Genomic DNA, 25,440 nt, shown 5'->3' on the forward strand with positions numbered 1-25,440 from the left:
CAGCCAGAAATGGTGAGTGACCTTTGGAAAGTTCCTTTCACTTACAAGAGCCAAGAGGCAGCTCACTTTCTTGCTGTCAACTTGGTCAAACTCTTGTTGCTGGGAGCCTCTTGTAGCTCTGGACAACCAAGCTTCAAACATCCCAAGACAAAAGCATTGTTCACATGGATATGGCCTTGCCTTGATAAGGCTCAAGGATGCAATATGACAAAATGTCACCCAGGTGCCTACGAACTAAAGTTCCACTTGGATTTGAATTTCTTGGAAGGTACCATATCATCCTAAGATTACTTACTGGAATACTGTCTGTCAAGGTTCATGTTTTATAAAGGGAGGCTGAGAGCTCTTACGGGAATAGTCTTATTTAGTAATATGATTGAGTTATGCTGACTGGTTACTAATCCAGTTGTTTCTTCTGGGTTTCATTTTTGTTCATGACGACATTTATTGGCACAATTTGGGGTTCAACTGTGTACAGTCTAATCCTATATATCTGAAATATGTGTTGCTGTACTCAGTAAGATTTAGTTGAGATAGTAAAGAGTTTAGGGTTGCAGCCTGAGCTGAATAATTGACGTGGGGGGGGGGAATACCCGTTTAGATTTTTTTAAAAAGGGGTTCCTGATGTAGCAGGCTACTACATTTTTGAGTTATTTTTCTGTTTGCTATTTTTTCGACACCTCTTAAGATATCATAACCAAATCTTGCACGATGCTTCCAGAGACCAAGGAGCAGGTTTTTGTCTATATTTGGATATGATTGCACACCATTTTGGTTCAAAATGGACTGAACCTTTCAAAACTGCCCTGACTTTTGGGTTTCTGAGAATTCTAGACCAACGCTGGGAACAAGGTTGCTAGTTCTTAATGAGTGGATGCAGGTGGCCAACATTATCTTAAAAAGAAATACCCCCAGCCCTCTTTAACATATCTTGTGTAACATCTGTGTGCATCACCTTAATTAGAATCATTTGTTTTTTCATGACATAAGCTAATGCAGGTTGAACAGATCAAACTGATTTCTTCCTGTGTGATGGCCTTCTAGTGCAAGTGATTCACAGAAGGCTACAAACATTTTTCGGGAGATACTGGATGTGAGATGGGGAGTTGTTTGTGGGTTTAGCTTCAAGAGTCCTGCTTGTGAGCAGCCACTGTGAACAGGATGCTTGACTAGATAGGCCTTTAGTTGATCCAGCCGCTAGGCTCTTGTACCTTGGCATCCGTTCCAATAGGTCAAGGATGGCATGCATGGAGGCCTTTGTGTAACAAGCAACAGGTGGTGCTGTGGGTTAAACCACAGAGCCTAGGACTTGCCGATCAGAAGGTCGGCAGTTCGAATCCCCGCGACAGGGTGAGCTCCCGTTGCTCGATCCCAGCTCCTGCCAACCTAGCAGTTCGAAAGTACGTCAAAGTGCAAGTAGATAAATAGGTACCGCTCCAGCGGGAAGGTAAATGGCGTTTCCGTGCGCTGCTCTGGTTTGCCAGAAGCGGCTTAGTCATGCTGGCTACATGACCCGGAAGCTGTACGCCGGCTCCCTCGGCCAATAAAGCGAGATGAGCACCGCAACCCCAGAGTCGGTCACGACTGGACCAAATGGTCAGGGGTCCCTTTACCTTTACCTATGATAATAATAATGAGGTTATTGCACTACCCCTGAGATATATTTGGCTGAAGCATGCCCAAGCTCACTGCAAGTTTCACTGACCAGGACAAGTCAATTACTGGCTCTTTGCCTTACCTGTTCCTCAGCTGCTCACGCCTTCCCAATTCAAAATCTTAAACCAACCTCACATCACCCCTGGCCACTGGCCATGCTGACTGTGGACGATGGGAGTTGGAGTTCAGCATCTGGAGTTCCCATCCCTGGTAGATCGTAACCTGTTTAAGAAGAAACCTCAATCCTATATGCTGGCTAACAGCTCTTTATACTTGTCCAGAGGAAGGCTGACAATAAACCTCCAGGTAAATATGGTTAGGAGTGAACATAGAAAGCTGTTTTTATACTGAGGTAGACCATTGGTGTATACAGCTCAGTACTGTCTATTGTTTCGTAGACTTGGGTCTCCAGCTCCCATCATCTCTGACCACAGGTCCTGCTAGCTAACAACTGGAGACCCAAATTTGGGGAACCCTGGTCTACACTGACTGGTAACGGCTCCCAGGGTTTCAGGCAGGGGACATTCCCAGCCCTACCTGGATGTGCTACCAATTGAACCTGCGACATTCTGCATGCAAAGCAGATATGCTGCCACTGAGCTGGGGCCTCTGCCCCATAAATTACGTGCAGTTTAGTCCTATTCATTCTGGCACAGAAGTGAAGTCCCACTTAATTTAAAAGTAATATACAGCTGAGTAAGTATTAGTACTCCTAATGTGCTGGGGAAATAGATTCTCTCTGAGGAAATAATAGGATAATAAGCAGAATCTGCTTGTTCAGCTGGCCTGTTTCCCCCTCACTGTATAAGCAGTTTCTTTGTGGCATAAACTGCAAGCTGCAGTGCTAACCCCTTCATTGAGTGGTGCCCAGCGAAGCGGGTGGCAGTGGAGCTGCCAAACTACATGTATAGGGTTATGTAAACTGTGTCAGCATTCTTAGACAGGAAAACCGGAGCAACGCTGATCACAAAAACAGTACTGACTTGACGATCAGAGTTTTGCTGTAATGAATGCAGGGGGGAAACAGATTAAAATGTGTGGCTGTTAGGGTTATAGCGAGTGACTTTTTTTTTTTAAAGAAGCATAAATGGCTGAAACTAAGACTTGTGTGTATATTATTTTTAATTGTATTTACATCCCACCTTTCTTCCTAAGGAGCTGAAGGTGGAATACATGGTTTTCCCTGCCTCATTTAATCCCTACAACAACCCTTGGTTAGGCCAAGAGGTGGTGGTGACTGGCCCAGGATCACACACCCTGAGCTTAATGGCCAAGTGGGGATTTGACCCCTGGCCTCCTAGGTCCTAGTCCAATAATATAACCCAGGGTTTCCCAGACTTGGGTCTCCAACTGTTTTTGGACTACAGTTCCCATCATCCCTGACCACTGGTCCTGCTAGCTAGGGATGATGGGAGCTGTAGTCCAAAAACAGCTGGAGACCCAAGTTTGGGAAGCACTGGTCTAACCACTACCACAAACAGGATATACATTCTAATAGGTTTGCAGAACATAAGCTGCTCTATTAATTACTGTTGCACTAGCTGGTCAAGGAGCTAAACTCTTAGCATCAGCTCTGCTTGGATCCAATGAAACCTTCCCCAACTTGGTGTCCTCCATGATTTGGACCACAATTCCCATTATTCCTGACCTCTAGGGCTGATGGGAATTCAAGTCCAAGATCTGGAGAGCCACAGGTGCCTCATTCCTGGCTTAATTGCCATTTTTTTCAGTCCCCAGTGTTAAGAGGCCTGACTGGCCACAAGCTTTTGACCTTCAGGCATCTATAATAGTAGGTGGGCCTTTGTAGCTATTTAATTTTTATTTTTGGTTAGCCAGACACCTTGATGATAATATTTTTATATGCTTATAAACTACTTTAAGTTTTTATATTGTACACTGCTGATATTTTAGGATATGGTGGTCTATAAATATTTTTATAAATAAAAATCTAGCTTGCATGGGTGTAGCCAGGATTTATGTTGGGGGGGGGCAGAACCTCACTTATTGATTTACTTGGATTTAGAGGGGTGCAGCTGCCCTCCTCTGCCCCCCTTGGCCACACCCATGCAACCCTGATAAAAACAGAGTATTCTGGCATACTCAAAATCTTGCTCACAAGCTTTCATTTTGGTCGGTGAAAATGGAGAGGTTTTTGGAGTTATCTCCCCCCCCCCCAAAAAAAATAAAAGTGGCAGTGTAAGCTTTAGCTATGGATGCTACGCTAACCTACCTCTGCTGAGCTTATTTGGAAACACGGGAAGTCAAATCACTGATCCATGATCTAGCTCAGTACTGTCTACACTGACTGGCAGCAGCTCTCCAGCGTTTCAGCCAAAATCCTCTCCCCAGTTCATCCTGGAGGGATTTATATGGCTGCGCCTTATTTTTCCGCCATCCAAACAAACCCGCGCTCATCCCCCTCCACGGAATGCGGCAGCCTCCAGAGCCAGAGAGCCCGTACTGCGCATGTGCCGCGGGGCACTCCCTCCCTCTCGCCCAAGGGAGAGAGAAAAGCACCGGCGAGCCCAAGCAATTTCCCTTGGAGGGCGGGGAAGAGATAGGCGCATGCGCGGCTGCAGGCTGCCTCGCTCGCTCTGCTCCGCCGGTTGTAATGCGGGCGCTTCGGCCTTTTCTGAGGGGAGCATGGCGGCGCATGCGCAGTGAGGCACAAGGAGCCTCGTCGGCTCTCCCCCTTCGGCCGCAAGGCGGGAGGAGGAGGAGGCGCCGTTAACGACTCCCGTGTTATTTGCCTTGTTATTCCTGTTATTTATTCTCCCACCACCGCCACTTGCCCCCCGGCTTCGCCCCTCCTATTTCGCCTGAGAGGAAAATGGCTGGTCACCGGGCGGTTGCGGCGTGAGGTGCCCCAAAACCGGCGACCCCTTCCCTCCACATTGCAATGTGTTTTATTAATACATACATTCATACATATAATATGATAAAATATTTTTCTTTTCCCTCAGGTGACGGCGCCGGAGGCCTCTCTCGCTTCCTTTCCTTCCCACCCCTCCGCTCGCTTGAGGGGGAGACGCTGTTTGAGTCATGGACGAGCAAAGTGTTGAGGTAAAAAAATAAAATTAACAGGCGGGGGATCCACCTGCTGAGGGGATGGAGGGGCCTTAAAAACCCCTCGCCCTCTCGCATCTCCCTCAGAAAGTGGGTCGGTGGGCTTATTGGAGCCAGGACTCCTGGGTCCCCCTCCCCACTCGGGTTGGGAGGGATGAATGCTAGGCTGGGCAGGACTCCTGGGTCCCTTCCTGGAGTGTGTGTGTATGTGTGTTGTTTTGCAGCCAGGACTCCTGGGTTCTTCTCTTATCACATATTAGTGAAAGGGGCAGCAATACTAGGCGGGGGTGGGAGCAGGACTCCTGGGTCCCTTCCTTGGGTCTCCTATGCCTTCCTGAAGGGTGCGTGTGTATATGTATATCTGTGAGTGTAATTTTGCAGCCAGGACTCCTGGGTTATTCGCTATCATGGGTTTGTAGAGGGAATAGTAGTAGAGGAAGCCGCCCGAAGTGGCTGCAGAAGCCCAGCCAGATGGGTGGGCTAGAAACAATAAAATTATTATTATTATTATTAGTTCAGAGGGCAGGGCCTGGGACAGGAGGCCTGAGTCCCTTCCTTGGTCTCCTTCCCTATATCTTCTTGCTGTGTGTATGTGTTAAATTGGAACCAGGATTCCTGGGATTTCCTTCCTGCTCTTGGTCACTGGAGGGGTGGTAATACTAGGTGGTTTTTTGGGGGGGGGTCAGGACTCCAGAGTCCCTTCTTTGGTCTCCTTTCCTATGCCTTCCTAAAGTGTATGTATGTGTTAGTTTGGAGCTAGGCCTCCTGGGTTCTTTATTATCAGGGGTTAGTGGAGCGGGTGGCGACAGTAGTTCAGAGGTTAATATGGGGGCTAGGACTCCTGGGTCCTTTCCTTGGTCTCCTCTTCTTCGCCTTGCCTTCCTAAAGTGTGTTGGTGGGGCTACTTTGGAATCAAGATTTCTGAGTCCCCGCCCCATTTCCTCACAGGCAAATGAATTAATTTATTTCAGATAATTCTAAGCACCCTTCCAAAGGCTACAGCTTTCACAAGGTTGCTTTGCTGGGAGTTGGTGGCTGTTACGAAGTAGGTGTGTAGGGGTGGCATAATATTAGGACACTTGAGCCTTTCTTTTGCAACTTCCATCACATGTATGTTTCTTGAGGGTGTTGCTGCTCTTCTTTGGGGGGGGGTCCATTTTGGTTGGACCCCAAAGCAACTTCCTAACTGGGCAGGACCACCATTCTTTTTTCTTCTCCTCTGAGTGGGTGGGGGAATGTCCTGGAAGTCCTTACATCAAAGTTGCCCCCCGACCAAGTTCTACATGGCGATTCCTAGCCTTCTCTGTTGCTATATCATATTGTTGGCTTATTTTTGTTGTTGGAACACCACTTTGTTGCATTTGTTTGTTTTATAAGCCAGTCTGAATTTCCCTGAAAAGCAGCATGCAAATACGTTTAATAAAATGAAGTTAATAAATACTGTCTTGGGGTGCTGCATTGGTTGCCTTTTGACTAGGTGCTGTGCTCCTTGTGGATGTAGTAGGCCTCTTTCTTGGATTCATCTTTCATTTGAATGAGTAATAAGCTAGCTGTTCATCTTTTGCCTTTTGATTATTATATAGTGGCACAGAACTACAAAACCAAGATGGCCTAATTGCTATGGAAGAGTTTTTTATGTTTTTTTTAAAAAAAAAACTGTTTTGGCTTGGTCTTATTTAAAATGATTTTTTAGAAGATGTCAAAATTTTAGACTATGTCTAAATGTGTGTATTAAGAGTTCCACAGTTCCTTGAGTCTGTCAGAACTGAGTGGGTGTACGTGGCTAACATACATGATTGATACATAGACATTTGTCTTGTCCATGACTGAAGTACTTTATTTTTTTTCTTTGCAGAGCATTGCTGAAGTGTTCCGATGTTTCATTTGTATGGAAAAGTTGCGTGATGCGCGCCTATGTCCACACTGCTCCAAGCTGTGTTGCTTCAGTTGCATTCGGGTAAGCTGTGAGCTTTGGGTCAAACTATATATTATGTGGGAGATTTGTGATTGGCTTATTTTAAAATACTTCAAAGCAGCATGGAGGGTCTGGGTTTGGTGGTGGCTCTGGGTGAGAGGAGTTGTTTTAACCTTTTTTCTCTGTGCCATTTCCATGTTTTAAAAACCTGCCCTCCCCAACTGCTAGTAGTGGCAGTGGGGGAAAAGACTGGCAGCTATCTTTTTTTACCTACTATAACTAATAACTGATTCAGGGAGGGGAAAAGGCTTTGAAACTCCATGCAGAGAAAATGTTAGGTCATCAGTCCACAGTGGTGATCTACCCATTTTGGACCATAGGGGTACACTAGTTCCACACCCCCACCCCAGCAACTTCTTTTACATCTCCCATGTTGTTTGGTCCTTTCCCCTTTCAGCTTTTGTATGTGAATGTGTGAAATGCTGCTGCAATTGAAAGAAAAAAACTTTGCTAATTTATACATTTTTGCTGGAAATTTTTCCTCCTTGCCACAAACACTGCATTTTCTTACGTCGCTGTTGTAGCAACTGAAGGGTAGTTAGAATTGCTCTAAACCAGTTGATGAATCTGAACAATACATATATAACACATACTTTCAAAGACACCAGCAAGTAACTAGCTCTGTCTTTTCAGTTAAGTCAACTAAAATTGCTGGCATTCCATTTTTACTATGTTACCAGACCACCAAAGGGGTGGTGAAGGGTAACTAACTGTTGTGAGGCATTTCTGGCCAGTTATTTGGAGGTAATTTTTGTTAGGCATGGAACGTCTTTGCACTGCAGAAGGTAGTGGAGCATATTTTTGGGAATGTTACACTCAGGTAATATCCAGCACTGGCCAGGCTATTGGATCTTATTGTTGTCCTGTATGAACTCAGAGTGTACCCTGAAGTATACCTAACATTCCATGGAGCTGTGTGTTGTGGGAAAAGGACATACAGTTATTAATTGAGAAACCCCCAATGATCTTCTGGGGAACCATAGAGTTTCCTAAACATGAAGTTTGAAGATTTCCAGAAGGGTGGTCTTGTTAGTGTGTGTATTATGTATTCTGGCATTTATGGTTTGTTGACTATTATGTATGCTTTCTAAATGTCCCAGTGGCTTGGACCCTTACATAAGTTAACTTAAGAATATTGATGGAGGGAAAGTTTATAATCTCTTCCTTCCCCCTCAATCTCCTGCACCCCTGAAAAGTCTCTCTGGAGAGTTTGGGGCTTTTCTGAACAAGTGCGACCCCTGGAGAGGCTTTTCAGAGGCCAGTGAAGGCTGTCCGCTGGGTGTTGGTGGTGGATAACCTTCCTTTCATAAACTTCCTCAAGTTAACAATTCCCAGACTGAGTAAGTTATCTCTCAGATTTCCTCAGCTCGTGTCTTTATGTGTGTGAAAAAGTGTTCTAGGAGTGTTCCAAAAATCCAATTTTGTATGAGTGGAATTCTGCTTGTGCAGCAGGCTTTGCCGCCTTTTCCTCCCTCCTTCACACCTCCAAACCTGTTTCAGAGTGTCCCCCAACCCTCTGGAGCAAATTTTTACGGTGCACAGAGGGCTGTAGGAAGGTGAAGACCCCTTGTATGCATAAAGTCTATTCAGTTCCTGCACAGAGGGCATTGGATACAGCCCCTGAATGATAACTTACTTCTGAGAAGTAAGTCCAAATCTGGAGAGATTTGTGACATCTTACCTTCTAACACTTCTGAAATTCTCCAGTCTCTTATGATATGTCTATCATTGTTTTGACAGCGCTGGCTGACAGAACAAAGAGCTCAGTGCCCTCATTGTCGGTAAGCTTACTTCTAAAGCTCTATTTTGTTTTAGTTGGGGGCACTTATTTTTGCTGCATTGTTTACTTAAGGTGAAGATGAATGGCAGGTAGCCTGTAGGCCTGATTTGACCTATGAAGCACTGTTATTTGACCCATAGTGGCGTTACCAAATCAGGGTATGGTAAAAACTTGTCCTACAAGTGTGGAAAAGAAAAGAGTTTTCAAAAATTGTGTGAGAGATTCTACCACCTTGCTGTTGCATCTCTCTTTCGGTTCTGTGGCCAAGCACCTTTTTAGCATGCCTATGTAGAGCATCCTTCATTGTCTAGATGAACCTGGCCATTCTGGCGGGGACTGGTGGCAGTTGTAGTCTACAACATCTGGAGGTAACCAAGTTGAGGATGGCTGGTGTAGAGCCTGACTGCTCATGAAGAATTTTTTTGTTTTTAGGTTCCAGGATTTTCAAGGAGGATTAAATTATTTGCAAGGCTTCCCGAAGGAGCATTAAAACATTTTGCAGTTCCTCATGAATTTATTTCATATGAAATTGTGTGAGGTCAGAAGGCAAATTCCAGTTTCCTCCCTCAGTCAGGGCCTCACTAATGGTCCCTCCCCTTCAAACTCTCAGCTGTGTTCAGTCAACCCATTCAATGTCTCACAGGCTGGGGAAAATGATGAAAATTAATTCGTATCTATTTTAGTGATTTACCTTTAACTGTGGGACGCAGGTGGCACTGTGGGTTAAACCACAGAGCCTAGGACTTGCCGATCAGAAGGTTGGCGGTTCAAATCCCTGCGACGGGGTGAGCTCCCGTTGCTCAGTTCCAGCTCCTGCCAACCTAGCAGTTCGAAAGCACGTCAAAGTGCAAGTAGATAAATAGGTACCGCTCCAGCGGGAAGGTAAACGGCATTTCCGTGCGCTGCTCTGGTTCGCCAGAAGCGGCTTAGTCATGCTGGCCACATGACCCGGAAGCTTTACGCCGGCTCCCTCGGCCAATAAAGCGAGATGAGCGCCACAACCCCAGAGTCGGTCACGACTGGACCTAATGGTCAGGGGTCCCTTTACCTTTTTACCTTTAACTGCATACATTCCAGCCTCCTAATAATAATAATGTTTGCTTGAATATTCATGGAGAATAAGGCTATCAGTGGCTATTAGCTATCATGGTTGTGTTCTTCCTTCAGTGTTGGAGGCAGTATACCTCTGAATGTGATTGGGGAGAGGGCTGTTGCACTCAGGCTGGCCTTGGGGGCTTCCCATAGGCATCTGTTTGGCCTCTCTAAGTACAGAATGCGGCACTCGATGGGGTTTTCGTTTGATTCAGCAGCCAGGCTTTCCCCGTGTTCTTACTTTCTTAGAGAGTAGGAATTGGTTCCTAATTGCTAAACTAAATTCCTTGCAATCTTACTTGGGAAAACTAATTACTTGCAGGGCCCCACTCCAGCTGCGAGAACTTGTCAACTGTCGTTGGGCTGAGGAGGTCACCCAGCAGCTTGACACGCTTCAGCTGTGCAATTTGAACAAGCATGAAGAAAATGAAAAGGACAAGTAAGTGGGATTAGACAGCGAGTTTCAATGTGCCTTGCCTAAAGACTGGTTTAATTCTGCTCAGAATTGGGAAATAAAGTATTCTGTCTATGTAAAATTTGTTGCCATTGTGTCAAGGGCTGGATTGACAATTGTGTTAAGTAAGATGCCAGAGAGTTTAGATCTCTTCTTACAGTGCAACTATTTAACAGCAGTCTAAATTAAGGGTCCGCAGCTTTGGCTGGCCTTGGCAGCCAAATTTGTGGTCATCAGAACCCTGCTTTCTCCCCTCATTTTTTAGGTTTATTTTTTTTTAAGCACCTTGCTCTTCTTTCCAAGTGTAACCAAGTCCAAGGTCTACACTGACTCTGATGTAACCAACCTTTTCATTTCATTGAGAAATTGTATCTTGGGGCTCTTGAATGGCATGAAGAACATCGGAAAACTCTCAAGGTTGCCTTTCTCAGGATGTATCTTTTTTCCAAAGATTTTTAGTAATTTCTTTGCTCCATTCTGTTAAAAAATATTTTACTATAGGAATGGTGGAATGCTGCTAGGACAAGCACAAAATTTAGAGGACAGTGGATGAGTGAAAAATATCAAGAAAGAGGCTATGGTGATAATGTTAAGAGGTCTGTTTTGCCTCTATATTTCGCCCTATATGGCCATGATGTGGGTGGGTGCAGGGAGCACAAGTAATTCCTGATAGACACTGGCCACACTGTGTATAATTTTAAGAGGGTAATATTATTGGGATAAGTTATCAAAAGTGGTGTGCAGAAGAGATGAGAGATTACCAGCATTTGGTTGTGAACATGCCCAAATTCAGTGAAGAATTCCTCACACACTAACCTCAAAGTAATTCCATTTCTAATTTAGTGAATCAGAAATGTGACTAAACTAGTCTGATTCCAGAGCCTGATAATGGCAAGTGAAAATGAACTCATTCTCATTAGTGACACTAAATTTTAAGAATGATTGAGAAACAGTCTTGCAAAAGACATGTTTGTGTGTGTTTTGCAAACTCTTTTCTTTACTTCCTCTCTCTCCATAGGTGTGAGAATCATCACGAAAAGCTCAGTGTGTTTTGTTGGACATGTAAGAAATGCATTTGCCACCAGTGTGCTCTTTGGGGTGGAATGGTAAGTGGCAGAGTAGTTTTCTCTGTGTACAGCTGGAGCAAGGCGCTTCCTACTCAGTGCTTGCTTTTTAATACAGGAGTGCAGCCAAGAGCTCAGAAAGGATGGTATAAATTATTTAAATTAATCTTTTATATATGATTATGATCCTGAATGGTTTTTCTTTTTTCTTTTTCATAGCTTGTTTCTATCATTATAAAAGAACATTGCTTGTGCTTTCTTAAAAAGAACAAAGCTATCCTTCACCAAATATAAAACTACTTCATTGAAACATTAACTGATTCATTTTAGGATATAAGTAACTTTCAATCATTCAGATCCCTTATCTCTCAAGCAGTTAAGTTATGCAGGTTATTGATCCATCACAAAAATCCTGAATATTGAGAATTTCTAGCAGAGAACTTTGTTTGAGGGGTTTTTTAAGAATTAAAAAAATGTGTTTTGAAAAATAAGTCTGCCTTAACTATGAAAATCTGATTAGGACAGCCAGCTGCTATATAAGACGAAGTACCGTGGAGGCATAACTCTTTGTATCACAGTTTTTTGACATTCCAGGATGAAGAACATCCTTACTCAAAACACATTGGGAAATCATTTTTATACTTCTGTTGTATTCAAACGCACCTTTTCCTATATCCGCCCACCCAGGACCTAAGTTCTTCCATGGAGGTCCTCTGGAGTAGTCCCTCTGGCTGAGATTCAGAGGGTGCTGATGAGAGGAAGGGCTTGTTCAGCAGAGGCTCCCTCTTGGAGTGGTCTGCCTAGGGTAGCTTGCTTGGTGCTGATTTTACCATCTTTTGGGTGGCAGGTAAAGATGTTCCTCTTATCCTGAAACTTTTAAATATGTTTTTTTTCTTTTTCAGCTGTTAACATCATTTATTGACTATAATAGTGTTAGTTAAGGCTGTGATGGAGGGGGTTGTGCCGTTGTTTTTGCAGATTGATGTATTTATGCTGCTGGGTTGGGGGAATTTGGATAGTGCTGGTTTTTAGCTAGGGTTTCATAGAATCATAGAATCATAGAGTTGGAAGAGACCACAAGAGCCATCGAGTCCAACCCCCTGCCAAGCAGGAAACACCATCAGAGCACTCCTGACATATGGTTGTCAAGCCTCTGCTTAAAGACCTCCAAAGAAGGAGACTCCACCACACTCCTTGGCAGCAAATTCCACTGTCGAACAGCTCTTACTGTCAGGAAGTTCTTCCTAATGTTTAGGTGGAATCTTCTTTCTTTAATTGATTATATTTGCTATATTGGACATGTATAACATTTAAATAAATCACCTAGAGGCTTTTTTTTTTTTGTTTAAGGCAACTCAGAAATAGATTTGCTGTTTTTGTTTACCTTTCTGGCTCATTCCAGCATCAGTGTCAGGATGCCTCTCTCTACATGCAGATCTCACACTTTTAAGGTTCCAACAGTGCTGTTTGCTTTAGAATTTCATGTTTATTCATTTGGCTCATGGTAGGTGTTGGCACTTGAAAATGGTCCTTGTTTAAATTACATTTTATAGAATTTGAAAAATGAAGGGCCCTTAAGACAAAGCAGTGCAGTGTTAGTCTTCTAAGTGGGCTGCACCATAAAGGAATGCTTCCGTCTGTTTTGCTGCAGATCCCTGTAGGCTTATATACTTAATGTGAGGATTCCATTAATGTGATAGTTTTCTCTCAGCTTCGGTAGAACTACCAAATAGTAGCCTAACTACCTCCCACTGCTCAATGAAACCTCTGATTTGAACTGCTTTGTTGGAACAATATTCTTTAAATGTCTAGGTTTTTTTAAATAAAAATCTACCTTTAATGGAGGAAGCTCGGCTTTGTCAAAGTAAGTCCTTTAAGTCCCCTAAACCTTGAATTAGTCTTCCCATAAGAGGTGCGTCTGGGGACTAATTTAGCCTTTTCCTGAAATGGTATATACATGTTCAGAGTGTCAAGCCAGTTTCAAATTAATTAGCTGAAGAGATGCACAGTGAATACAGAACCTCATTTCAGGCACTCACTTTGGACTCAGAATACAGTAGTGCCCCGCAAGACGAACGCCTCGCAAGACAAAAAACTCGCTAGACGAAAGGTTTTTTCGTCCGCGATTTGCCTCGCAAGACGAATTCCCCTATGGGCTTGCTTCGCAAAACGAAGCTTGCCCCGGGGACAGCGGGTCTTCTCTTTTGAAGCAAGGGGCTGCGGGGAGATAGCGATCTCCCTGCAGCCCCTTGCTGCAAAAGACGTCCGGGGGAAGCGGGGAAGCGAAGCGCTTCGCTTCCCCGCTTCCCCCGGACCTCTTCTGAAGCAAGGGGATGGGGGGAGATAGCGATCTCCCTGCAGCCCCTTGCTGCAAAAGACGTCGGATGAAGCGGGGAAGCGAAGCGCTTCGCTTCCCCGCTTCCCCCGGACCTCTTCTGAAGCAAGGGGCTGGGGGGAGATAGCGATCTCCCTGCAGCCCCTTGCTGCAAAAGACGTCGGGGGAAGCGGGGAAGCGAAGCGCTTCGCTTCCCCGCTTCCCCCGGACCTCTTCTGAAGCAAGGGGCTGGGGGGAGATCGCTATCTCCCCCCATCCCCTTGCTTCAGAAGAGGTCCGGGGGAAGCGGGAAGCGAAGCGCTTCGCTTCCCCGCTTCCCCCTGACGTCTTTTGCAGCTGTTCCGAAGTGGGGCGGGGGGCGGGGTCACCTGCCCCAGCCGCCCCACTTCGGAAAGCTGTTCCAGGAACAGCTCCATAGGAACCTCCATAGGCGCCCGTCACCTCTCCAGCCAGGAGAGCGCGCGCGGGGCTAAACCAGCCCCCCGCGACCCTCTCCCAGCTGGAGAAGTGACGCGCGCCTATGGCAGGAGCCTCCATAGGCGCCCGTCACCTCTCCAGCCGGGAGAGCGCGCGCGGGGCTAAACCAGCCCCCCGCGACCCTCTCCCAGCTGGAGAAGTGACGCGTGACTATGGCAGCAGCCTCTGAAGGATGCACCGAAGCCTGGCGTGGGGGGGGGCGGAGAGACCTTCTCCCCGCGCCAGCCTTCGGATGGCTGTCCTGAAGACTTGGGGTGGGAGAAGGGTTTTCCTTCCCACCGCCAACATTCAGAATGCTGTTCTGAATGTTGGCGGTGGGGAGGAAAAACCCTCCTCCCACGCAAGCCCCGGGAACAGAGGGAAAGCGCTGCGCGCCTTCCCCTCTGTTCCCGTACCTGTCCTGAAGGCTTGCGGTGCGGAGAAAAGCCCTTCTCCGCACCGCCAGCCTGGCAAGCGGTTTCCCTAGGAACGCATTAATTGATTTTCAATGCATTCCTATGGGAAACCGTGCTTCGCAAGACGAAAAATTCGCTAGACGACAAAAATTGCGGAACGAATTAATTTCGTCTTGCGGGGCACCACTGTAGATTCCTTCAGGAAGTGTGTGACTGGACAGAAGCCAGATCCAAGGCTTGTTAACACATTAAAGGCAAGATGGGACAGTCTCTTAAGAAGGAGGTGGGGAAGTAACCTGTCCTGTCCTGGTGCAATGAAGCTGAAGCCTCTGTGTCTTTTTAACAGCATGGAGGACATACGTTCAAACCGTTAGCTGAAATTTATGAGCAACATGTCACAAAAGTAAATGAAGAGGTGGCAAAGCTTCGCCGAAGACTGATGGAGTTGATCAGTTTGGTGCAAGAAGTGGTAAGGGCAATCTTCATACCCATTTTGGATCAATACATCATTACAGTGATGTTCTTAGGATTTTATTTATTTATTAAATTTATATTGTGCACCTTCTACAAAGGAAATTACACACTGGAAAAATATCATGCCTGTAATGGGCAATTTTGCTTCATTCATCCTTTGTACTGGGTTGCAATCTGTAGACTTAGAAACTTGACACATTGGGTAATTAATTCTGCTTCATAAGCTGCTCTTTAATTCATTCATTAAAGCATTCTGGCCCTTTGCTGCTCATTAGCTGAAAAGCCTCCCAGAATGACTTACTATTGATAAATAAGAAAAGATAGTCCTTGCCCTCAAATCGTGCCATCTAAAAGACACAACACAACAAGGAAAGAAGAGTTAGGGCGGGTGGGGAGCAAGCTCAGGCACCAGTTCTCTTGAAGTCACCAGAGGGCGCTCTTTAGAACACAAAACAAAATGTGCTTGCACTATAAAAAAGAAGTATGCATGCTACTTACTTTTGGGGATTGTTATGATGGATGTGTCTAGACAATAGCTTTGTATAATAGATCATGTTTTCATTATAGCTAGTTTATGCTGTGTTCAACTGATCATGATGGTGCTGGTTGAATCAACATCTTAAAAGTAAATCAGTCAAAAAAACTTTTACAGCTGCAAGGTGACTTACTTTTAACTGGTTTGTGAATTTTCCAGCTGGTAGTAAACTAATGTCTTGTGTGTCTTCCAGGAAAGGAACGTAGAAGCAGTACGCAGTGCGAAAGACGAGCGTGTTCGGGAAATCAGGAATGCAGTAGAGATGATGATTGCTAGGCTAGACACTCAGCTGAAGAACAAGCTTATAACACTAATGGGTAGGCTTGCCTTTTGTTTTGTTAGATTTTGGGGCAGGCTTCTTGATTTTAGCAAAACTGTTGCCCACTTGAGATAAGAGTGATCCATAGAACTATAGCTTGCTCTGTCCCAAAAGGTTGGTAACAATTAGATAGAGAAAGCAAATATATTGATGCCCAAAATACGTTATATTAGACTAATTAAACGGTACAGTGATATGGCTGGTGGGTGCTCTTTTTCAGGCATGTCAGGTTTGACATAGTTGGTATTTTGCCACCAAGTGAAGACATACCTATTTACTCAGACTTTTTAGGTCTTGTAAGGAGTGACTTTTACCTTCACTGCTGTGCTTAGCTTTGCTGGTTGTTTTAGGAATTTGTTTTATTGATGGCTGTTAAAACTTATTTTATATTTTACTCTGACCTGGTGTTAGCTGATGAAGAGCCAGCTATACATATTTGTAATATACAATAAAAATAAATACATGTTTTAGGCAGGAGGTGTAGCCCACAAGCTACACTGTAAGTCCATGATTTAACTTTGCATTAAACCTCAAATTCATGCTCTTAACTAAAAAGGGGAAATGTTAACAAAAGTACAGTGAAGTGGAATCATATTACTGCATATGAAGTATCTTAATTGTATTCTTTGTTACCTATGATTTGTTACCTCGTCTGTTACCTGTTTTATAGTGTTACTGATTTTATAGGTTGATTTGTTACCTCGTGTTACTGATTAAGGTTAATTCATTTTAGTTTTACTGTATTGAGCCTTCTGTTCACCCCTTGGAGACAGCTGTAATTAAGCATTAGAGTGGTTAAATAAATAAATGCATGTATGTAATGTATGTATGGCCCTCCAAATTTTGTATTATCCCTTAAATGCTGTTTGGATTAGCATTAAAGCACCAGGACAGTTTACTTAAAAGCCTATCATTACTTGACTATGGCTTTCTTGTCTGGCTTAAATTAAATAGGTCAGAAGACATCCCTCACCCAAGAAACTGAACTCCTGGAATCCCTGTTACAAGAAGTAGAGCACCAGGTGATGGAAGCAGCTGGTTTGAATCCCTTTGAGGAAGTTTGATTTATTTTTATCCGTCAATTCTCACTAGCAAATAGTATGGGTTTCTTATTTGGAATTGAATTTATATGTGTCATATGTAAATTCTGCGAACAGTACCCCAGTTTGGGATAAATATATATTCTGTATTATTAGTGGGGTATATGAGTTGTTAGGGGAGGGGTAGTATCTGCAATGGGGAGCACATTGTGGTCCTTCTGGGATAGTATGTCCACCTTTGGTTCCCACTGCACTCAGTTCTCACCTGTGGATTCTAGAAGCTATCAGCATGTGTCAGCAGCCCCCTCCCTCCGCTTTGACTGGCTGGCTAAACCAGCTGAGGGTAGCTGATAGTTCTCAAACCCTCTGTGAGTTAGGGATTTTCTCTACATGCGAAGGCAAGCTCTGGTGAATTGAATGGACAAGGCCAAGATTGGGTCCAATGATCAAGAAGGTGGTTTCTACACGTGCTGTAGAGGGAAGTAAGGGGCAGTTGGGGCTTGTCAACCTGGGAAGGTAGCCCATCTAGGAGAAGGAAAACTCTGATCCTAAGCCTCCGTTGCCTTGTGGGATATCTTCAAGAAAAGAAAAGGCTCAGGAGTAAACCCTGCACAAATCCAGAGTGGAATCTGACGGTTGGATAGTGCCTCCTTTCAGCAACTCCTTCAGCCAAGCTGGGGTGAAATGTATTGCTTTCCTTTCCTTTTGACCACATCAGTGGGCAGCCCAGGACCTCCATGAGCACTGCCTAGGCTTGCACCCTGGGAAGGTCTCTTCGGTGCTGCTACCACAGCAGTTTGACTTCATCCCTGGAGGCACACTCCATTTTCTCTTGAGACAGACAGATGCCAACAATGATTAGCATTTAGAGAATTGCTCTTAGGAACACATTTTGTGTGTGTGTTTGTAATAACAGATGGCTACATACATCCATTCTGTTTTAAAGCTTGGATGCAGCAGAAGTATTAGTCTTCCTCATTTGGCAGATTTGAATTATTTTACTTGATTTGGTTAACTTTCTTAAAAGTTCAAAGTTTATTATTTAGATATTGCTATGCTAGATATCCTTAGTCCTCTGTCTGGGCATTGCTGCTGCAGCTTAAGTTTAGCACAGACACTTTTAATATATTAAACCAATTAAAAATGCTACCTCACTTGGTGGATTTATTGACATAGGCATGCATTTGTTCTCCATTTCCTCTTTTTGCAGCTACGGTCATGCAGTAAAAGTGAACTGATATCAAAAAGCTCAGAGATATTGATGATGTTTCAGCAGGTGCATCGGAAACCCATGGCCTCTTTTGTCACTACACCTGTCCCTCCAGACTTCACAAGGTACTCCAGACTCTACTAGTTTTAAGTTTGCAGCTTTGATATGGTAAAAGGCATTTGATCCTTATTCATGTAAGCTTCCCAAGGTGTACATGTACACACAGGATGTCATATTCTACAGTCAATAGGCATTGGTGAAATCCTCATTATTATTACCCCTGACAATTGCAGGGGAAAGGATTGTTATAGGGTTCTGATCTGCATACATAGATTCTATGCAGACATTAAGTCCTAGGTGAAGATTGTCCAGTGGGGAAGAGGGATCTGGTTCCCCACAACTCTTTGGGGATTTCTTTCTTGCATTTGTATCTCACCTTTTTTCTCCAAGGAGGTCAAGGTGGTGTGTACACAGTTCTCCCCCCCCCCACCCTCATTTAATCCCCACAACAACTCTGTGAGGTAGCTTAGGCTGAGAGCCACCCCAGGGTCACCCAGTGAGCTTCATGGCGGAGTGGGGATTTGATCTCTGGTCTCCCAGGTCCTAGTCTGACACTCTAGCCATGAGTATGTTAATCATGCTTTTAGTTTGGCCCGGTGACAGATTTCTGCAAGTGAGGCAGCCTCACATTTTGTGTAAAGCGGATGATAAAAATGGTCAGTAATGTATGGCACTGGGATGCCAGATTGAAGGCCAGACCTATAGCCTGCTTCTCCTATGGAACCTTTATCCACCCGAGAGTTCAGGAGTGAGCTGCAGGCTCCACTTCCCTCAGTGTTGGTAAGAGCAAACACCTGAAGTGGGACCAACAATGCTTATTTGACTTTGGTGTGTGTGTCTCAGACCGCCAGAGTATAGCCCAAGTTTATTCATATGACTGCATAAAGCTAAGGGTACAATCACTATTGCAACAAGACTGATTACCTAACAAGTTTTTGCCATCCTTTTTAGTAATGTTGTGAGTGAACTTTGGAAACTTCCTGCAGTTTTTTAGGGGCATTTGGAAAGTCATTTGCATGCCAGTTCAAGTCTTACCTGTTATTTTCCTTCCTGTAGTGAGTTGGTTCCTGCATATGATTCGACTACCTTTGTCTTGGAGAACTTCAGGTAGGGACATGACTTACCAAGAAGCGGGATTCTAGCTAGCTTGGGTGCGATCATGGAGTTTAATCAGAAGTTGGGCTAAGCCTGTTGCCACTGGCAGGGTTTCAATTCCAGAACACATTAAGTTGTATTTTATCGTGTTCTGTGCGCAAACCTCTGGCTAAGGGAGGAGGATCTTTTATCCCTTGCTTGCTCCTCCTCCTGTTGTTATTCCTCTTGCAGCGACATATTGAAATATTGAACAGAATCTATCTGTTCAACAGATTATTCCCCTTCAGAAGAGCATGAATTATCCTCCAGATTGGTTTATGTAACCAGCTCACTTTCCCAGCTGGAACAAAAGAACTGAACATGATGCTTAATTTGTTCTCTGTGGTAACTGGGGACCCAAAATCTGTTTTTCAGAAGCAAGTGTCAAACTCTGAAGTCAGAATTTCCCATATCTTATGTTTGCAGGGACTGTATTTATCACCTTCCTTGCTAGAGGGTGCTTCTGAGCACATGCAGAGTGCATTTCACCAGCATCAAATAGCCACAATCCATTTAGAATGAGTGGGGTCAGGCTTTTGTCCCGCTATATGGATACCAACATGATCTCCCCCAGAAGTTGTTGGAGTCCCATTCCCATCAATCCCAGCCACCATGGCTGGTGATTGTGTTTGATATGAGTTATAGTGCAACATCAACTGGAGGGCACACATTGGCTACTCCGTCCTACTGTCTTCTACAAGATAGGAGGTTGTGTACAAATATAAGGAAGCATAAAATTTGCTTTTGAGGTGTGAAAGAGAGAACTATAAGGGACTTTATAATAAAAGCCTTGGAAAAGAATAAAGAGGAGTGAGGCATAGAACAGAACATGGAAATGTTTTTGCATAATAATAATAATAACAATAAATAATAATTTTTTATTTATATCCCGCCCTGCCTAGCCGAAGCCAGGCTCAGGGCTGCTAAAGAAAATTCTAATGGTGTGTATTGAGAGAGTGGATCCTAGTGAATAATTATTTTATATTTCCTTAGGTTTGAAAATGCACATTAAGGACTGCTTGCTCTAGAGATGATGACCCTCCCATTTGTGTTGAAAGATTTACTTTAACCTTTGCACTGAATATTTATTTCTCTCATCTCAACAGCACTTTACGCCAGCGGGCAGATCCCGTTTACAGTCCACCTCTTCAAGTTTCTGGGCTTTGCTGGAGGCTCAAGGTTTATCCAGTGAGTGTGGCTGATACTGTTAACAAACAGCTACTGAAATCTCGATCATAACCTCACTCCTGGTGCATTGTGATCCATAACTTGGCCTGCAGTGTTCTATTCTTATGAGTAGTCCTGAGGTACAACTTCCAGAAACCAAAAATGTCAGTCTCTGGGTTAATTACCTGGAACTAATATTTAAAAGAATGTGGGGAAAACATAATAGGGGGGAGTCTTGAAAAAAGAACCCTCATGATTTGATACACCAGGGATGCACCAGAAGAAAAGAGTTCACTAAAATACCTCTTAGTAGGACCATTTCCTGAAAAGCAGCGTGGATATTGCAAGCAGTTTCTGTTCAGTACAGTACTACAGATGGATCAAAAGCTCCTTATTTTTTTAGGCAAATCACCTCTGGGATACTTTTTAATGTTGTTATTTTTTTCTCTAGCAGCAGCACTTACCCAGTTTCATGTTTGCCCTGTTCACTACATGGGTGAATACATATTTAGAGCAGGGTGAATCTGTAAAGCAAGCATGTAATGGCCACAGGAATAAGGCCAAAAAATTAAATGAAAGTAGTCTTGCATTGACAAGCAATGTAAATAATTATTTATTGCATGGCACCTCACATGTTAACTGGTTATTCTGAAAGCTTACAATTTTGCTAAGATTTGAATCTTTGACACAACCCTTAAAATTGCCTCTGTAGAAAAGCCAAAAATCTGTGCTCAGGATGTATTATGCAGGTTAGGAACTTTGCCAATAGCTTTTATGCAGCTTCTGTTTTCAAATAACATGGTAAAATGGAGGAAAGGAAAAACCTTGCAGTTGTGGCTGCCTGGTGGGTAGAACAAAGTGACAAAGAACAGAAAAACCGTAAGAGGGAGGCCATGCACACAATTTTAGTTTTCTAGATTTTGGACCTTTATATGCTGCTGATACTATTTCCAAGCAGTGAGGCCTAGAGGAAATATTCAGCTTTTAAAAATGCAAGATGTTTTTCGCATTATAATATTGCATTACCACAACACTGAAGAAATCTTTCCAGTTTGTTGAACCACATTCCGATTGTATGGGGCCTAACTGAGGAGGGGCAACATGTTTGGCTGTTGAGGGCACTTATTCACAGTGGCAAATAAATTAGTACTCCAAGGCTGGAAGAAAAATATCTGCCCCTGGTTGTGCAACAGACTGAAGGCTTATGTCTTTTGGCAGCAAATGAAAGGGCAGCCTTCTGGCAGAGGCAACAGGAAGGAAAATATCTAGTCATTTGGGTTCCTTACGCCAATCTATTTGCATGAAGCAGCACTGTGTGACTTTATACTATCTTTTATTTATTTGACATTTTTCTGTCTTCCTCCAAAAAGAGAGCACAGGACAGCTAATGACATAAAGCAATAGATCAATCATAAAAACATGGAAAACATCAAATGGCTGCTTATCAATAAATGCTTAACAGATAATATCTCCCCAACACCAATCATACCTCAAAAGCCTGATGAGTTGTCCAGTTGTGTGTGAACATAGCTGATTGCACCTGTGAGGGTGTTTCATAGTGCTGGCCTCGAGGATGCCCTGTCTGGTATAAATATCTTCCTCCCCACCAGTACTGAAGGAAGAACAAGCTGGACCTCTTCCAATAATGGCAAAGACTGCGTTGAAAAGTGCTGGGGAAGACACATTTTCTTTTTCTCTCCTGGATCATGCCGACTCCACCTTGTCATGGGAGCCAGGTTGAACATATAACCAACTCTATGCTTGGACAGCCCCATGCTTGTCATGGTGGCCAAAAAGTCCTGATCTAACATGACAAGGCAGCCCTGGCATGGAGATGGAAGTCCCCCAAGAATAATATGCTGGGATTCTTCAAATCTATTCCAGAAACACCTCCTTAAGCCCAGTCAGGCTGTGTGGGAAGTGGTATACAAACAGCATCTTGTAAGACAGGGTAGCATGCTAACAGGGTTTACTCATCCCCTCTTCTTTTTCTCCCACACCTTTTCCTTGGTTGTCTCTTGTTCTGACTGGTTTCTATGAAAAATTCTGCCATGCACACACACACAAAATTATTAACAAATGTGAGAAGAGGTTACCATAAGAAGGAGAAACTATTATAAACTATTAGCCTAAGAAGGAGAAACACCCAAGTTCTGTTTATTTGAACATGCACCAAGCTGCACCCATAGGAGGGGCTAGTGGCTCAGCTGCTATGGTGCTAGTGCTTGGCTTTTGAGGCCAAAGTGCCATAAGACATTTGGGGCTTCAGTGCACAAGTGGTTTCCGTGATGTAAAGCCCCCTCAAACAGATCACCAATTTGTTGATAGTATTTAAGCATTGGTTGTGGCAGAGAGGGGGAGCATTCTCTCTCACTTTAGACTCTCCAAAACTGTGCATCAGGTAAAAGCCCACTTCAGCTGTATTTTCAATAATTGCAGGAAGCTGTATTATGAACTTTGAAATCTCATTTGGCAGGTAGTAGGCATGTTGTAAGAAACTAACTTTGATTTTAACGTTTTTTTAAAGGATGGAAATGGAGTGGTGCGAGGCTATTATTTATCTGTGTTTCTCGAACTGTCAGCTGGATTGCCAGAAACATCCAAGTAAGAACAATCACTATTTCCTCCTGTGTTTGGAATAGGGTTGCACTCTGTGTCTGTGGTAATGTTGGAGGGAGGAAGCAGGGAGTCTAGTTAAATTATGTGTCTGACCAAACATGAAATGTATGCTCAAACCATGTGATTCTGTAGTAAAGAACCTAGTCCAATCTTTTAGGGGTCCTCACCAAAAACTGTGCTCGATCCAAAAAGTCCTTCTTTGTGTGGAAAAGGCTTTGGTCCAGAAGAGTTTTCTATGAATGGAAATGGTGTGGCAGTTTTTCCAGTTCCCCCTGAGCCCCCCTCCCACAACACTTCCTATCCTGTTCTGAATGGTCCCAATCTTCTGAAGCGAGTCTTTGCATATGCTAAGGCAAAGCAGAATTGTTGAAAATTGCCTGCCACATTTATGTTGAGGAAAGTTTCCCTTGGATCAGAGCTTGTTTATTTACACAAATATTTGTATACACAAAAATTAAAATGGATCATCAGCTGACTATTCAATGGAAAACATTTGTCTTATTGTCTGCATAAAGAAGCCTGGTGGCAAAGAAAACATTTCAGCAAATTTTTGAAGGTTAGTATAGAAGCCCTGCCAAGTCTCCAGTCTTCAAGAAAGGGCTAATAACACTGAAGCTCAGTTTTGTGCTGATGTCAAATGAGCCTCACCCAGCTCAGAACTACCAGCAAATTCTACAGATCTTGGTGATCAAGCTGGGATATAAAGGTTCTACAAATATAAGGAGTTATTTTGTTTGTGGAAGGGCAGATATAAGCCGGTTATGTTAAGAGTTGCAGAATATCAGCACTTTTCTAGACTCCCCTTGAATATTAATAATAATTTTATTATTTAAACCCCACCCATCTGAATGAGCCATGTTAGATTTTTCCAAAACTCTGTGGATTCTGTGACCAAAATTATGTGCCCAGGCATCCAAGAGCAGGATTCTATTGCCTATATCAGTTATGCAAATTCACCACATTTGCATAGCTCTGATTTAGCTAGTCATGGGGGAGATGGAGAGGGGGGAGAAAGAGAGTGGTACATCTCAGAATCTTTTTCAGCCACCTTCATTTTCTGAAAATTCACTAGGCATTTCCCTCAAAGGATAAGACCATCAATGGCTACTATTCGCCATGATAGCTATTTCCCCTCCACTGTTGGAGGCAGAATGCGCCTGAATATCAGTTGCTGGGAATCACAGGTGGGGAGAATGCTGTTTCCCGTCTGCCCTACGTTGTCCTTATGTCCTGGTCCCAGGCTTCACACTGGGACAGCTGGCTCTAACAAGGGCTGCTGAATATTTTATTGGACATTTTGAGTGTGTGTGACTTTTGGCTTAAATGCCCTCTGCTTGTGGGGAAAGTGGCTTAAGTAATGTAGTTTCATGGTCATATTTGGCAAGAAGGGAATATTTGACAGAGGTGTTGTGCTGAACTTGGTCTGAACAGCTCTGTTAATTGCAGTGGGAAATCGATTTCAAATGCAGCCAAGTGGCTGGCCAGCCTGTCTTTCAGGTGAACTAGAGGTTACCTGCCAAAAAATTACCATAGATGCTAGGTCATCAAGAATTTAGTCCCTAAGCAGCTTTTTAAGCACAGCTGATTGAAAGGCTTCAAAACATCCACAGCCAGATTGTGTCCTTGACAAGGAACCTAGCCTGCCACTCCTGCCAGTCTGAATCTGAGCTAAGAGACCTGTGGCCCTCCCAACATGTTGCTGAACTACAGTTCCCATCATATCTAACAATTGGCTATGCAGGCTATGCCTCATGGGAATTGGAGTCCAATAGCATCTGGAGGGCCAAAGTTTTCCCGGCCCTGATGTGAATAAAAACCCTGGTCCCCAATCCTAGTTTTTCAGGGGTCGGTTTCATTTAGATTGCTTGAGTTTTGGGAGGTAAGCTACAGCTAATAAATGTGCTCTTTTGAAAAGGTCTGTGAAGTAAGATGGGAAGGTTGGTTATGGGTTTATTTGTCTCTTCATATTTTAAATCATTTCGATAGTACAGTCGTACCTTGGTTTTGAACACCTTAGTTCATGAACAACTAGGAACTCGAAAGCTGCAAACCCGGAAGTAGGTGTTCCAGTTTGCAAACTTTGTCTCAGAAGCTGAACATTTTTGGTTGAAGACAGTTGTAGCCATGGTTGCACCGGTTGTTCTTACCCTCTTGTGTCAGGTGTGCCCTCCACATAAGATGTTGGACTCTCAACAACCCAGCAGCTTCTGGTTGGCGAAGGCTGTCTGGCATTGGTTGTTACCGCAGTGTATACCCTTATCCATGTACCCATCACATCAGCATTTTTTAAATATCCCAGGGAGATATCTTTGGCCTCACTGTTGCTAGTCTTTGAAAAAAGGCTGAAGACACACTTATTCAAGTCTGTGTTTGGCTGAATAGTAGTGCTGCTGTTGTGGTTTTTTATTTAGTTGTATTTTCATGTGACTTATGCCCTGCCTCACAGGGCAGCCATGCATTGAAATGCAGGTTTGTTTTTTGTTTAAACAAAACTAAAAGCTGGTAGAAAGATTACATGCTTGCTAATTGATGGAAATTTATTAATTAGTGAAATGTAACTTAGGATATAATTGAACCAACAATTACTG

The 25,440-nt window shown here is 43.7% G+C and overlaps 1 protein-coding gene across 2 annotated transcripts in view; it reads left to right on the forward strand.

Moving 5' to 3' along the window:
* Positions 1-4,267: 4,267 nt before the first annotated feature.
* The window catches only part of TRIM37 (tripartite motif containing 37), a 39,968-nt gene continuing 18,795 nt past the window's right edge, over positions 4,268-25,440 (forward strand). Inside the window, exons 1-13 of one of the 2 annotated variants that reach the window (XR_014002473.1) lie at positions 4,268-4,517; positions 4,620-4,719; positions 6,578-6,679; positions 8,438-8,478; positions 9,892-10,008; positions 11,042-11,129; positions 14,641-14,763; positions 15,497-15,620; positions 16,577-16,644; positions 17,873-17,997; positions 18,989-19,039; positions 20,173-20,254; positions 22,761-22,837. Coding sequence is in view for 1 of the 2 variants with exons in the window: in XM_081172013.1 (XP_081028139.1) it covers positions 4,699-4,719; positions 6,578-6,679; positions 8,438-8,478; positions 9,892-10,008; positions 11,042-11,129; positions 14,641-14,763; positions 15,497-15,620; positions 16,577-16,644; positions 17,873-17,997; positions 18,989-19,039; positions 20,173-20,254; positions 22,761-22,837 (1,019 nt within the window). In the remaining variant the exon portion in view is untranslated. The remainder of the gene's footprint in view (positions 4,518-4,619; positions 4,720-6,577; positions 6,680-8,437; positions 8,479-9,891; positions 10,009-11,041; positions 11,130-14,640; positions 14,764-15,496; positions 15,621-16,576; positions 16,645-17,872; positions 17,998-18,988; positions 19,040-20,172; positions 20,255-22,760; positions 22,838-25,440) is intronic. The other variant, XM_081172013.1, reaches the window with a different exon arrangement.

This window comes from Podarcis bocagei (genome assembly GCF_964188305.1).
Source record: "Podarcis bocagei genome assembly, chromosome: 15".
NCBI classification, from domain to species: Eukaryota; Metazoa; Chordata; class Lepidosauria; order Squamata; family Lacertidae; genus Podarcis; species Podarcis bocagei.